Source organism: Rhipicephalus microplus, chromosome 3, assembly GCF_043290135.1.
Source record: "Rhipicephalus microplus isolate Deutch F79 chromosome 3, USDA_Rmic, whole genome shotgun sequence".
Classification (NCBI taxonomy): domain Eukaryota; kingdom Metazoa; phylum Arthropoda; class Arachnida; order Ixodida; family Ixodidae; genus Rhipicephalus; species Rhipicephalus microplus.
Genome location: NC_134702.1, coordinates 45,189,485 through 45,203,403, shown reverse-complemented (window position 1 = coordinate 45,203,403; position 13,919 = coordinate 45,189,485). Strand labels below are relative to the sequence as shown.

General features: G+C 44.7%; 1 protein-coding gene across 5 annotated transcripts in view; it reads right to left on the bottom strand.

Moving 5' to 3' along the window:
* Positions 1-13,919, bottom strand: part of Mi-2 (chromodomain-helicase-DNA-binding protein Mi-2 homolog) — an 81,585-nt gene that overhangs the window by 56,508 nt on the left and 11,158 nt on the right. For 4 of the 5 annotated variants that reach the window (XM_075889394.1, XM_075889397.1, XM_075889395.1 and 1 more), the window contains exons 4-7: positions 11,913-12,013; positions 8,494-8,694; positions 7,766-7,909; positions 3,267-3,443 (exon numbers count right to left, since the gene is read on the bottom strand). In XM_075889394.1, the coding sequence (XP_075745509.1) occupies positions 3,267-3,443; positions 7,766-7,909; positions 8,494-8,694; positions 11,913-12,013 (623 nt within the window). The remainder of the gene's footprint in view (positions 1-3,266; positions 3,444-7,765; positions 7,910-8,493; positions 8,695-11,912; positions 12,014-13,919) is intronic. The other variant, XM_075889398.1, reaches the window with a different exon arrangement.

The window sequence follows — 13,919 nt, the reverse complement described above, 5'->3', positions numbered from 1 at the left end:
GCGTTAAAAACACAGCAATCGAGTTCGCAAAGGCTAGAAGATATGTGATCTGAAGGGTGTGAAAGAAGTGATGATAGCATATGTGAACGCGAGTGGTAGTCGCGGGTCATAAACTACAACTGACAGTTCAAGAGCCGAGTGTGGAAATGGTGAATAATTAGTGGGCGGCGGTGATGACTACATCCGCGCGAAACTGTTTTCGCAGGGCATACTTCGTCGACGTCAGCCCGATGCCGAGCCTGAAGCTTCCGAACTGCGGCGGGGATTTGTGGCAGCGCGTCGTCGACTCCGACATGGGAGAGTGGGTGGGACATCTGTTGCGATGGTTTAATTACGGCCGATGATGATGCCGACACTGCGGAACCGTGCACGGATTGGGGCATTGTGAATTAAATACGTGGCGAGAACGATTTGAAGAAATGGGATTGCGACAACCACGAAACTTCGGAGCCAGTGCTTCATGCAGCTTATGCCATGAGCCTCGGCGAATAAGCACCCTGCCGTTTTAAATGAACTCAAGACCGCTCTTGTCGCTTCTGCTCTTCGAAAGACGTGCATCACAGACTTTTTGGGGCAAGATAAGTTTGTGTTTTCACTCGCGACTTTTTTTTAAAAGCCGTGTGTCATTTACTACGAGCTTCGGGATACAGCAAACGGATGCCGCGTCACGCTACGGCACGTTATAAGCGGGCTCGACTGTATACGTAATTTTATCGCCGCAGAGTTTTTTAAATGTGTCAATGTGCGACAATGTGACGTTATGAACAAAAAAGCAGGTGTTTCCTACACTTCGCTAAAACAACAAGGTGCTGCCGCCCACCGGTAGCTCATCGTACTAAAAAACCTTAGTTCCTTCACATTATTGCCAGATGGCGCCATATTTGACCCAGCACTCACTGATCCTGCGCAGAATGTCAAATAAATGTTTTATTCTCTCTTTCCAGACAGAAGACTATCGTCTTTCGATGTCCTTCACAGGGAGGCAGCACGCAGATATGCCGCAAATTTTATTATTGGTGGACACTAATCGCATGACAATACGCAGTGATTAGAAGAAAGCCTTGTTCTGGTGGCAGACCGCAGCGAATCTAAAGCTGGTAAAGACAGAGCTTTTAGAGTTTATCCGGAAGCCACACTCTCGTGTCGCTATTACGACTGATGACCTCAAAACGCATCCAAATGAAGGCTGCCAAGACAGTTGAGACGTTTTATGAAGATAACGCTCGAACCCACCTTTAAGCTTTCTGCCATCTGAAGCTTACTTCTATACACAGATTTGAATGAATGGTGTTTCGACTATCGACCATTTGAAACTGTTTTACGTTTAATTAAAGCACCTTCTGTTACTCCGGCCCTGCTATGTACCTTTTTTTCTTTTTCCAATTTTTTGTAGCTGAAGTTGGGGGGAGGGCTCTACTTATATTTCTCTTTTCCGGTTTTCACGGTATATGTATATTTAAAATCTCTGTGCGTGCAATTACTAAATTTCAAGCTCTGTGAATTCCATGAGTCTAATGCAGCAAAAGACGTTTTCTGCTACGTGATTGAATCATTGATACGTGGGGGTTTAACGTCCATTAACCACTATAGAGTTATGAAAGATGCCATAGTAAAGGGCTCCGGAAATTTCCACCACCTGGAGTTTAACATGCAAACAAATCTGAGCACACGAGCCTACAGCATTTTCGCTTCCATTGAGAATGCAGCCCTCGCAGCCGGGATTCGATCCCGTGACCTGCGGGTCAGCAGCCGAGTACCCTAACCATAAGATCACCGTGGCGGGTCCCTGCATTGTGATTTTTGTGATTTATAGAGTACACCTAAACCTCAGTATAACAAAGTTACATCTTACACGAAAATAAGTTCATTATATCCGAAAATTTCTTATAAAGGTATATTCCTAACACTATATTGCATAACTATTTTTCATTCATTTTGTTGTAACCAACATTTCATTACATACGGGTTCGTTATATTGAGGTTTGAGTGTAGTCAAAAAAGTTTGACGAAAGTTTGTCTGGTCTGGTATCATGAAGAGAATGTAGATCCAGTCACTGACCAAGTCATCAAGTTGAAGAAACACTTTGACACCTATATAAGTACCTTGTGTGTGGACAAGGAACCCGTATGGGTCCCGAAACGTCTCCGCTTTTTTCACCCTCACTTGGTCAGTGACCGCATTTACAGCCCTATGATCTATAAAAATCTGAAGGAATGTAAGCTGTGCAGAGCGTGGCGCAAGTGCAGGAAAACCAATGCCTCAGAACCAAAGTCCTGAAAAACCCAAAAAGCCAGGTGCTAAGATTTCAAGTAAAACACTTAAAAGTAATACAAGGCAAAGCCTGTTTAAATGTAGCCAGGCTCATAGACAGGAGCTGTCAGAATAAGGCCTTGGTTGCAGCAATAGTCTGTGAAACAATACAAAACAACTGCTTTGCTCATTGGCGAAGTGTCAGTTTAGCCAATTTTGCAATGAATGTAATAGCAAGTCAGCACAAAATACTTCAACAAACACCAAATGGCTCATCCCTATTTGTTTAGTGTTATTAACTCAGAATTCTGCATTAAGAAAGTGAGAATGTCATGATACCCCGAAAAACCTATCTATCTACTGCTATTTTACAGTTTAGAGAAACTACTAGAATGCTAACTGTACACTACGCAACACAATTCCAGCTAGATGAAAACTGATTTTTTCCAACAGAAGCAATCGTTACATGGCGTGCCTGTGAGTATTTAACATACAACCAACTAAGCTAACGTTCAGTTTCAAATTTTGAAAGACTAGTAACTCCGTCTTCAGAATTCTGAACACTAAGTTCATTGCATAACAAAAAACAGGGTGCATTTTGATGCTCTTGCTTCAATAAAACCTCATTAGGCAGGTTAGATTGGCAAGATGCAATAGGCTAATCCTGCAACGAAGGCACGCACAGCTCTAGGTAAATAAAGCACATTAGAGGCGTTAGTCACACCAGACATGAAAAAATAAAACAAGATGTCTGGAATGTTAATCGGTGAGATGCGCATTCATTGCATCCTCGTTTCCTCTCAAAGCAGAAATGTCGAGGAGGCACAAATGGAACATTATTTTTTTTTCTCGAGGCAATCTGTTAGAGCTTGCAGCGCAAACTCTAATCGCATCGCAATGAGCAAAAAAAAAAAAAAACTATCGCAAGGTGAGAGCAGAGCGGTCCCCAAGAGACGAGCGTGCGAAGAGACAGAGCGAAAAAATGAAATGTAGAGAAGAGGAGGTGATCACTTGCCGAGCAGCGCGGACAGTTCCACTTTCCGGTGGGGACGTTTTTCAGAGGGGGGTTCAGACAAAAGGTGTGGAAGGCCGCAGGACAACTGTCACAACACAACAATTCGCCACCGTCTTTACACACCCGGCAGAACTCCATGTGTTCATCTTCTTCTTGTTCCTGTATACCTTCGCCCTCCTGCGCAAGCGACGGGAGAAAGAGCGAACAATTAGGCACGAGCACCGCCCACAACGACAACACACTATGTACAAAGAGTGCATCATCGTAATCATCCTAAACCTCGGCCTATTTTATGTCTTACCGGAATACTCAAGCCCCATAACCTCCAGGACGTTAAGACGCTGGACTAATATAGACGCCACCTTCTGTTGTGGTTGCAAGTCTTGTATATAAGCGTGTACCAACTAGCCCAGCAACATAAGGATACAATTCAGTGTCCACGGCAGGACAAAAGCATCTCCCAACAATCTCCCATTTGGCCTAGTCTTATGTCTGCAAACCTCTTTAGACCCCCCTTACGATAACTTTGCTGTTCTAGGCTAGATTTTTCATCTCATAGAATCCTTTCTGCTACTTTGGCTAATCCACAGTTCTCTTCCCTACAGATTAAGTGGCCAGCCCAAGTCCATTTCTTTTTCGCTTGTCTCCAGATCGTTAAGAGAAACCTGTAGTTCTCCAAACCACTCCGCTGTTTCCCAATCTCTCAACTTTCTGCATAAAACATCTCTTTTTGGTTCCATTGCACGCTGCACAGTCCCCAACTTTTTGTCTCGTTTGACCTTCAAATCAGGAGAATCTTGGAGCAATTTTGCACATTGCAGATTGTACACTGGTCAGACACACCGACATCAAAAAAGTTTTCAACAGCAATGGGGAGTCAGATGCTAAAAGCGTGACCTGATTTGGTGAGGAGCATTACATGACAAATTCAACGAGGACTGCATTTAGTTCCTGTTCAAATGCAGCCAAACATTACGTAAAAGATAGGCTACATACTGTCAGGAAAAAAGGAGAACTGCGAGCAACTATGACAGGTTACAGTCAGCAAAAAAAAAATACCAACTTGTACCGTAATTACTCGAATCTAACGTGCACCTTTTTTCCGGTTAAGAGAGTTCATAAATCGCATGCGCATTAGAAATGAGTACGAAAAAAAAAATGAATACCGTCATTCTATAGCCATCAGCATTTCCAAAATGGCCGCCTCCTACGTGCGTCGGCATAGCGCGTTGGCCATTTCTGCTTATGTGTTTCCCATGTGCGGCACTTCGTACGTGTTCCGAGTAGTTTGTCATCTTGCAGTGTATTCGCATCGACGCCATGGAAGGACCGACTCCAAAAACTTGACGAGTGCACCACGATGTCGCTTTTAAAAGAAAAGTCATCGCGTGTGCAGAAACGGACGGAAATCGGGCCGCATCGCGGTCGTTCGGAGTTCCCGAAATGTGCATGCGGGACTGGCGGAAATAAAAGCATAAGATTGTCGACAGCAAAGATAAAGGCTTCAGTGGACCGTAGCAGGATCGGTTTCCGCAAATTCAAGAGCTGCTCGGCGAGTATATGATTGAGTATTGAGCGGCACAGCGGCCCGTGACGACAGAACTTCTCCAAGTGCAGGCTATGCTGTAAACCTTAGAAAAATGGCTAATGCAGAGCCAGTTTAAAGTGAGCAGGTGCTGGATAACTAACTTTATGAAGAGGAAAGGCTTTTCCCTCCGAAGGGGAACATGCATATGCGAAAAGTTTTGGGGAGGAGTACGATGAAAAGCTTCACGATTTTCAGAGGTTCATCCTAAACTTGCGGCGCAACAATGGCTACCTGCTTGGGCAAATCGGGAATGCCGATCACACACCCCTTTACTTCGGCATACCTGGCACCACAACCGTCTAGAAGAAGAGGCGAAGCAAGTTCGCGTGCTGACATCAGGCCACGGTAAAACTAGAGTGACAGCAATGCTCCGTTGCACGTCAGATAGGCATAAGCTTCCCCCGTACCTCATATTTAAAAGGAAGACGCTCCCGAAAAAAGTCGTTTTCCCGAGTGGTGTGATCGTGCGGGCCAACTAGAAAAATGGTGTGCGTTGCAATCGATGTCTTACTTTTTTTTTTTTTCGTCGTGGAAACTGAGTGCGCGTTACAATCGAGTAAATACGGTACTTCGCCCATAACTGGCACCAAGAAAAACTCGGTGATGCAAACCAAGTGCTACTTACCAGAGCAATGATCGAGGACTTGCAGCTGCCAAACTAAAAAAGTGCCACTTACCAGAGCAATAATCGAGGACTTGCAGCTGCCAAACTAAAACGTAGTTATAAGATCGTCGACTCGAGAGCACAGAACGAGTACAAGTACACCACTAAGTAAAGCAATTTTCGACAACTGTGACCTCCCAGTGCTCAGCTCAGACGGCAAGCCATGCTCTTCCGGAGCAATGATCAGACCAATGGCGAGGCGTGTTAGAGTAACGTGGCGGACACAGTCAATCAGAGATCTCGAAATGAACTTTAACCATTTGCTTTTTGTACGCTTCCCGAATGAACGACCTAGCTGAAACGGGAAATTTGAAGAGTGATAAATGTAGGAGGAAGCGTCTCGTGAAAATTTTGAAGCCTAGCCATAAAAGGTGAAACAGGAGCAAGCTGGAAATTGAGCCCAGTGTATGAAGAACAAGCGGAGTGGAAGGGGGGCAGCTTCAGAGGAGGTTGGCTTGTGGACGCTCGGCGTGCGCACTTGCAAGTTTTCGTTTTTGTTCACGAGCCCACCCAAAAAGCAATTGAAACAGGAGCATCATAGGAAATGAGCACAAACGCGCGGAGCAAGAGGCTTCAGAGGAGGTTGCCTGTGGACTCTAGGTGGGCTTTTTCTTTTCTTCATGCCCTTTTCGACGAGCCCAGAATGGCGGCACCCGGTTATGCCGTCGTGGAGCTATCATTTTTCTAGTATAGACAGTCGAACCCTGCAACAACAAACGCTGCTTCAACGAAATTTTTGGTGCAATGAAAAACTTTCATTTCCTTATCAGCAGCAATGCACAAAGACGCTCGCCACAACAAACGCTTTTCCTTCTGCCCTTTTGCCTAAACGAAATTTGACGACGAAATTCCTGACCCAAATATTTAATGCCATGCAGCCAACACAATCTCAAACATTCCAGCGCATTTTAGAACATAAAAACGTCCACAATGCCCAGATTGCGTACTGCCACCACCAGAAACCGCCGCTGTTAACAGAGCACGGCGGCCACCATTGCTTGATAGTGACGGCGATGAGACAGTCCTGCTTTTGCCACTGGCTTGAGTTGCTTCTTAGTCGCAAACCATACCAAAGAAGCTCAGCACTCCATTGATCAGTTCTCCATGCTGGAACCTGGGCACCTGGGGTGCAATCACGGAACAATGCCTTTTCCGATGCCAGGGCTTTTCCCGATGCCAGGGCTTTTCCCGATTTTTACGCTTGGCCAGTGCGGCCAATGGTTAGAGCAACGGTTCATCCATGTTATCAACAGGATCAGCCAGCCGCAACTAATGGATGATAGAATAACATAGAACAAGGCATAAGTCGTCGCTCCACGATAACATGTCTGCATCTCGGCGCCGTGGATTACCTTGTCGACGGATAGCTAGTGTTGGCACGTGAGTGTAACTCCGGAGTTCATGCTTCACGCCTGTGCCTCTGTTTGGTTAGTTCAGAGAAGCCATCAGCATGTTTTTGAACATGACGTCCCTATGCATGTATGAGAATCGCGATTCGACGCTTCTGGGTAAGGAAAGGAAACAGCTGACAGTTTTCAAACTTTGCAAATAGAAGTTTCTTTGTTCTGCTAGCTGAGATCAGCTATATCTTTTTTTAGATTTCACATCGTAATTTTCACTTCAAAATTTTTTACACGCACGATCTTCTTCGTTGTACAGGGGTCGGCTAGTTTACAATATGCTTGAGAATTTTCTCTTCGCGTTCCTCAACGGACGACTAACTAAATTCACTAGTTGAGGTCAGTGATGTTTCAAACACCTCCTGTTACACCAGCACACGTGCCTATTTGGTTTTTACCCTTTCTACAAGCCCATCATAGTTTTTTTTTTTCTGTGACTTCATACAGAAGTATTCGAAGAATATTTGAGAAATATTCTATTCAATGTGTACTCAAACTATATCATTTAAATTTGCTTTGCACCCAGACTTCTGCAAATTGCGCAGCTTTATTTTAAACCCTTTCCTGCCCAGAACAACCCCAAGGCACAGAAACCTGCTTATGTATGTTAATCACCAGCTATATGGCCTTGTCAGCTGTTTCACCACACGACCTCACGTCTATGCAGTCAGTCTACTCCTCTCTGTAACACCCAATGCAACAGTGAGAGTAAAGAATGAATTACATTAATTAGCCAAAATACTGCTGAAAACCCACAGGAGAGTACGGCAAGGGCAGGACAATAATACCCCGGCTGCCGAGTCACATACATGACAAGTGAAGTGAAATGTCAGGTGCGGCAACTCACGCAATGTGGGCAGCTCCATTTGCCCTCGGGTGGTTCTTCGAGTTCGGGCTCCAAGCAGACCAAGTGGTAGGCACGTGGACACGTGTCGCACAATATGATTTCACCCCCTTGCTGGCACACCTCGCAATAGTCTTGGTGATCCGTCTGCACGTGGCAGAGTTCGTTGCACAAAAGCACATCAGCACCAGAAAGCGGTAAACCGTGACAAAGAGGCTATACACATAGACAAAGCTAATTACAAATACATGTCACCTTGACACAAAACATGCAAACTAGTCTACACTAATTTGTTCCAAACAGCACAGGAAATGCTTCGGTACTAAAAGCACTTGAGGCAAAAACCACAGTACATGAATGACAGTGCGATATCGTGAATTTGTTTATACTAATACATTTCAGCCACAGTGGCTACACAAAATTTCCAAATACTCACCATGTACCACCTCTGGCCATCTGATGACACAATGTAGTTCATCTTAAACAGTAAATCATTGTAAAAAGCCCTAAAAGATGCCCCAAGAATTTGTAATAGTATCACTTCCGAGTTGGTGCCCAAGTTTTAGGGTGGCACTACTACCTGCATTTTCCGGCTTACCAAACAACATCTCATGACAAAAGTGGAGCTAAAAGTCACCAAGTGGCATGTCTCGTACTAGCATGTTGCCTTTCCACAATATAGGAAACACGAGTTGGGAACGAACTTTCTTGTCCCTTTTGAGCAAACACACCTCGTAGCCATCATTCTCTGCATCCGAGTTGGGGAAGCTCGCAGTCGTCTTGGTCTTCTTTTTCTTCTTGGCCTTCTTGGCTTTGCCCTTCTTGGAAGAACCCTTGTCGCTCTTAGCCGGGGGAGGAGTCATATTCTGCGCTTCTTCCAACGCAGCCTCAAAATCCGCATCGCTCTGATCGCTCACACTGTTCTCGTCTTCCTGCAAAGCGCAGAGTGGGCATTGATGAAAAAGCATGGCACGCAGCTGTCCACAACAAGAAACGAAAATAGACAATACAGAGGTGTGTGCAGTCAAACGATAACACCACTGCCACGACCCATCACCCTGACTTATGTATATATCACATCTGCCCAATGCTAACACACTTTTTTTTTCTTTCTTCTTTTTTTTCCCACCTAGGACCATAGGTCCCAGGCCCTCACACTATGCTTGGGATGCCAAACCAAAACTCCAGTTCAGGCCACTGACAACACTTACCACCACAACCACTGTCACACCAAATCTAGCATAACCAGATGCCAACAAGTTCTCACACAGTCGAGAGACACTGTGCCTCATTTGTTACATAAGTTTGTTAAGTTGTTTTACATGCCAAATGAGCAACAAGTGAGCTGCATTGTGCATTTATGGCATTCCTGAGGTTAGAACACATCCTATATTGACACTGAAACCAAAAGCTAGCTTTGCATGTAGCTAAATAAAACAAATAATAACACTAAAAAATCCCGGCACCACTGACATTTACAGCACGCACTGTAGGTCAGAGGCTATCTTAGTCCCGTTTTAAATAGAATGATTACAAGTTAAGGTTGAGTTACGAGCTGGTTAAGCTAAGCAACAAATGTAACCAAACGAATCTCTCAGTCAGCAATCGAGATAGTTAAGTCAGATGTGATGTGCTGCTTGCATTTTCATTCAGTTGCTGTTCAGAACTAAAAAATTAAAATATGTGATCATGCACTATGTATGATGCATTAGAGTCACATTTACATTGCTGATTTGTATTATGTTACACATGCGTGTCCTGCTTGGGCCACATGAGAAGCCAGCAGTACGCGCATATAGCACATATAGAAACATATAGCACGAAGCTTAGTCCGTTAATGAGAGAAAACGCCTGCATTGCACAAAATTATCGTACCAAGACACCTTGCTTTTTGTGCTTAGCTGTTTCCAACTTCGCAAGAAAGGAAGATCAGGACGGCGTGGCTTCAGGTTGTGTTTCGTTTGCACCACACACCTGGCTAGTACTCTATAGAAAATTGTTCATGGTACAGTAAAAGCTCGTTAATTCGACACCCGTTAATTCGGAAATTCCGATAATTCGGACGGCTCTATTGGTCCCGGCCAAAGTGCATTTTAATCTATGGGACCAAACCTTCGTTATTTCGTCGGAATTCGGCTCCGCACCGCTTAATTCGAACTAATGCTGACGGCTGCTGCTACACAAAAGTGTGACAAAGCAGCGCTGGCACCACTGGAGTGAAACCGAAACCTGAGTGGCATTGCCATCATCATCAACTAGTGGGGGCGTCTTCTTTCTTCTCCACTCAGCGCCTCCGACGCCATTTTCCCTTGTGTTGTCGTGTTGGAACCATCTCTTCTTGCGGAGTTCTCTTTTTCTTCCATTGTGACCGTATTTGCATGCCACCACCATCGTGCGCTACAGTGATGGCAACGCCGAAAAAGCGGCAGAACTACGACGCGAAGAACTTGGCGACTAAAGTGGAAATTTTGGAAGCACTGAAGAACGCCGAATCGCGACAGCAGGTTATGACCAAGTACAACGTGAAGCGGAGCACGTTGGGAACGTACGTGAAAAATGAACAACAGATTCGACAAGCCTTCAGAAGCGAGAAGTTTAATGCCTCTAGAAAGCGGTTGTGAACCGCAGCTCATCCCCAGCTCGAAGAAGCTTTGCTCCGGTGGATTACTGACTGTCGCAACGCGCATCTGCCTTTGAGCGGACTTCTCATCATGGCACAAGGTGAGAAGTACGCTGCAATGATGAACATTGAATCGTTCAAAGCGTCGGAAGGGTGGTTTGCGAGGTTTGGAGAGAGACACGAACTTGTCTTCAGGAGTGTGTGCGGCGAAAAGGCCAGTGTTGACGAAAGCGTGACCACCGAGTGGAGAAATGTGAAGCTGCTGGAGCACATCGCCGCATATGAATTACGTGACGTGTTCAATGCAGATGAAACTGCTCTATTTTTCAGAGCTCTGCCCGACAAGACGGTGACTTTCAAAGGGGACGCGTGCATTGGTGGCAAGAAGTGCAAGCAAAGGATAACTGTGCTTCTTGCCGCCAATATGACTGGCACGGAGCGCTTGCCACTACTTGTCGTCGGGAAGGCGCTTAAGCCACGTTGTTTTAAGAACGTCAAAAACCTTCCTGTCGAGTACACAGCGAACAGGAAGGCATGGATGACATCGGACATTTTTCACGGCTGGCTGCAGCAGTTGGACCGGCACTTCACGTCGAAGGACCGCAAGATAATTATGGTTGTTGACAACTGCATTGCCCATAACTGTACAGTCGAACTGAAGAGCATCAAAGTAATTTTTTTGCCGCCCAACACTATGTCTGCTCTTCAGCCGATGGACCAGGGTATCATTCACTACGTGAAGTCGAAGTACCGCAAGCACCTGCTGAAGCGAATGATCCTATGCTCAGAAGCTGGAAAGTTGTATCAAGTGGACTTACTCGGCGCAGTGCACATCATCGCCCACGTGTGGAAAAACACTCCGCCGCAAGTCATCGCCAACTGTTTTCGGCACAGCGGTTTTATGAGGCCCGAGCATGCAGCAGTAGCTGAGGATAGCATCGAGGAGGTGTCAGCCGAGTCCACCAAAGATGACTGCCAGACTTTCGATGCTGTCCTTCCCACAGATGTGACCTTTCAGCACTACATCGCGATTGATCATGGTGTCGCCACGAGTGGTCTCCTGACCGATCAAGAGATTATTAATGATGTCACGGGCGCCCATGAAGACCACGATTCCGACGAAGAATCATGCGAGGAGATACAGCCGCGACCTCATCGCAGCTCACGGGAAGTCTCGGAGGCGCTGTTAATATTAGAGGACGCTTGCCTGAACACTCCCGACAGCTTGCGTGCTGTTGGCCATTTCGAACAGTTAAGAAAAATTGTGATGTCAGCCGGAATCTGCGCGAAAACGCAGACGACAATTACAAAATACTTCAACAAATAAAGGTATGCTTCTGCAGCTTGATTTTAAATGTTGTTTTCCCTGTTCTTTCGTTAGTTCGGCATTTAGTTAATTCGGACAGTTTTTCCGGTCTTGTGAAATCCGAATTAATCAGCTTTTACTGTATAACAGTTTCACATCACACATAAATGCTAAACCAGGCAAAAAAAAGAAAACATCATAAGCCATAGCAATCAAACACTTACAGAGCTCTGCTTTTTGCGTTTGCCGATGCCACCCAATTTGATTTTCAGTAAAGGCACAGACTTCTTCTTTTTCGTTTTGCTTCGGCTTGACCGCTCCCCATCTGCATTCACGTGAAGGAAACAAAGGCAGGAATGTTAGCGCTGCATATTGACATTTTCAAGTTTCAGAATAAGAAACGAAATTTAAGCATACTACAATCAAACCTTGATATAACGAACCAGAATATAACGAAATATTGCCTGTAATGAAGTAAAAAAAAAATATTCTCGTATAAGATAGTGTTAGAAAAACTTTTATAACAAACTTTTGGATAAAATGAACTTATTTTTGTGTTTTGTTATTTACACACTTTCGACCGCGAGTTTAGGAAGGGGACAACATTTTAGATAAGCAGACTGGCTAATACTTTAGCGAATTTGACATCATACACAGTGCAAGCCAATTTGACCGAATATGGAGCACAGGATTAGAGCACTGCACGGGCCCGGGCCGGCCTGCGGGTCGGGCCGAGTGAGACATCGTTAAATTGGGCCCGGGCCGCGCTCAATCCAAATATGTGCTGTTTGGTGCGTCGGTTTCGGTTTCGCCAGCTATATTAGCCCGATTTCATTGCTCAGCAGTTATTACCACTTGCCGCCTTTCCAAAATTTCAAAATGGCTATAGACTATTCGTAGGAATAACTCTAATTCGCCCGTGTGACTCGACCAGCTTTCTCGACTGGTTAAAAGTTAATTGTTTTAATTTATATATTTACTGCCGTAATTATTGTTTTTACACATCTGACATGCATTCTGCCAAAGTAAAGGGAATACCGCAGGTAAAACACAGATGCCCCCTTTTTGTGGCTTTCAAATAATATTGGACCCATTTCTTGAACCATTCTGTATATCGATATTGTGGCATATCTATGCTGTTTGGCTTTGTTGTTTTGTGGGGTATAACATACCAAAGCGGCCGAGGTTACTTGGGATGCTGTAGCTGAGGGCTTCGGCTAATTTAGATCAGCTGGAGTGCATTATCATGCATTGAAATCGGAAAATACACAGCGTCTGCATTTGGCTCTGTCGGTATGCTACACGTTTTTTTAAAAAACACGTAATATATGTTTCGACTATTATTTGAACACCGTAGAAAAATGTCTGCCAGGTGGTACTGCTGCAACATCAACGGCACACTACTAATGTTATAATAGTGTATATAATACGTGCACGCTGCCAACTAGGAAAACCATTCGAGTGTGCAGATACACTCGCAAGCTCGCCAAGCCTTTTTCTACCTGTGTACTTTGTAGACTCTTCAACACGACTCATAAATAACTCGGGAGCTCTAGTTGGTGCACTGAACTACGAGATGTAAAGTGACTCCTATGATAGGCGCACCAATCGATGGCAATGTTGCAAATTTTTTGTGCTAGCAAGGAAGTTGCAAATATTTAGCACTTAGTAATTACACAAAAATGTTAAGGATCTAATTGGAATGCCCATCATTAAAACAAATTTTTGCTTATTTTTACGGACACCGTGTTTTTCATATTTCGACACCAATTATTAAGCGCCCTCGTATGTAGAAGCGCACGGCACTCAAAAATGTGCAAGAACTCCCACAGCGAAGTAAGAGTTCTATATAAGGAAGTTCGTGATTATGATTTGCTGCTGTACACCTTGAAATGGATGGGGGGGGGGAGTATAAGTACGGGTGCGTTGGCACCTTTTACCAGATAAATGTGCGACAGCTCCTGCAGCACCCAGAGTTTAGGAATTTTACATCCCTTCAGCTTCTCCCCCCATTTCTGCCATCTTTTGGATATTAAGGGATAAGTAAGAGACATCAAAACTGGAAACATGAACCCTTACTCCTGTGAAAAATTTAATGTATGCACGTTGCACGCACTAAGTTTATCTTTCCTTGGTTGTCTGCAGAGGACCAACCTGCTTGCGTCGCACAGTTTCACAAGCTGCATAGTTGCAAGAAAACTATGTGCCATCATAACAAACGTGAACTAAGT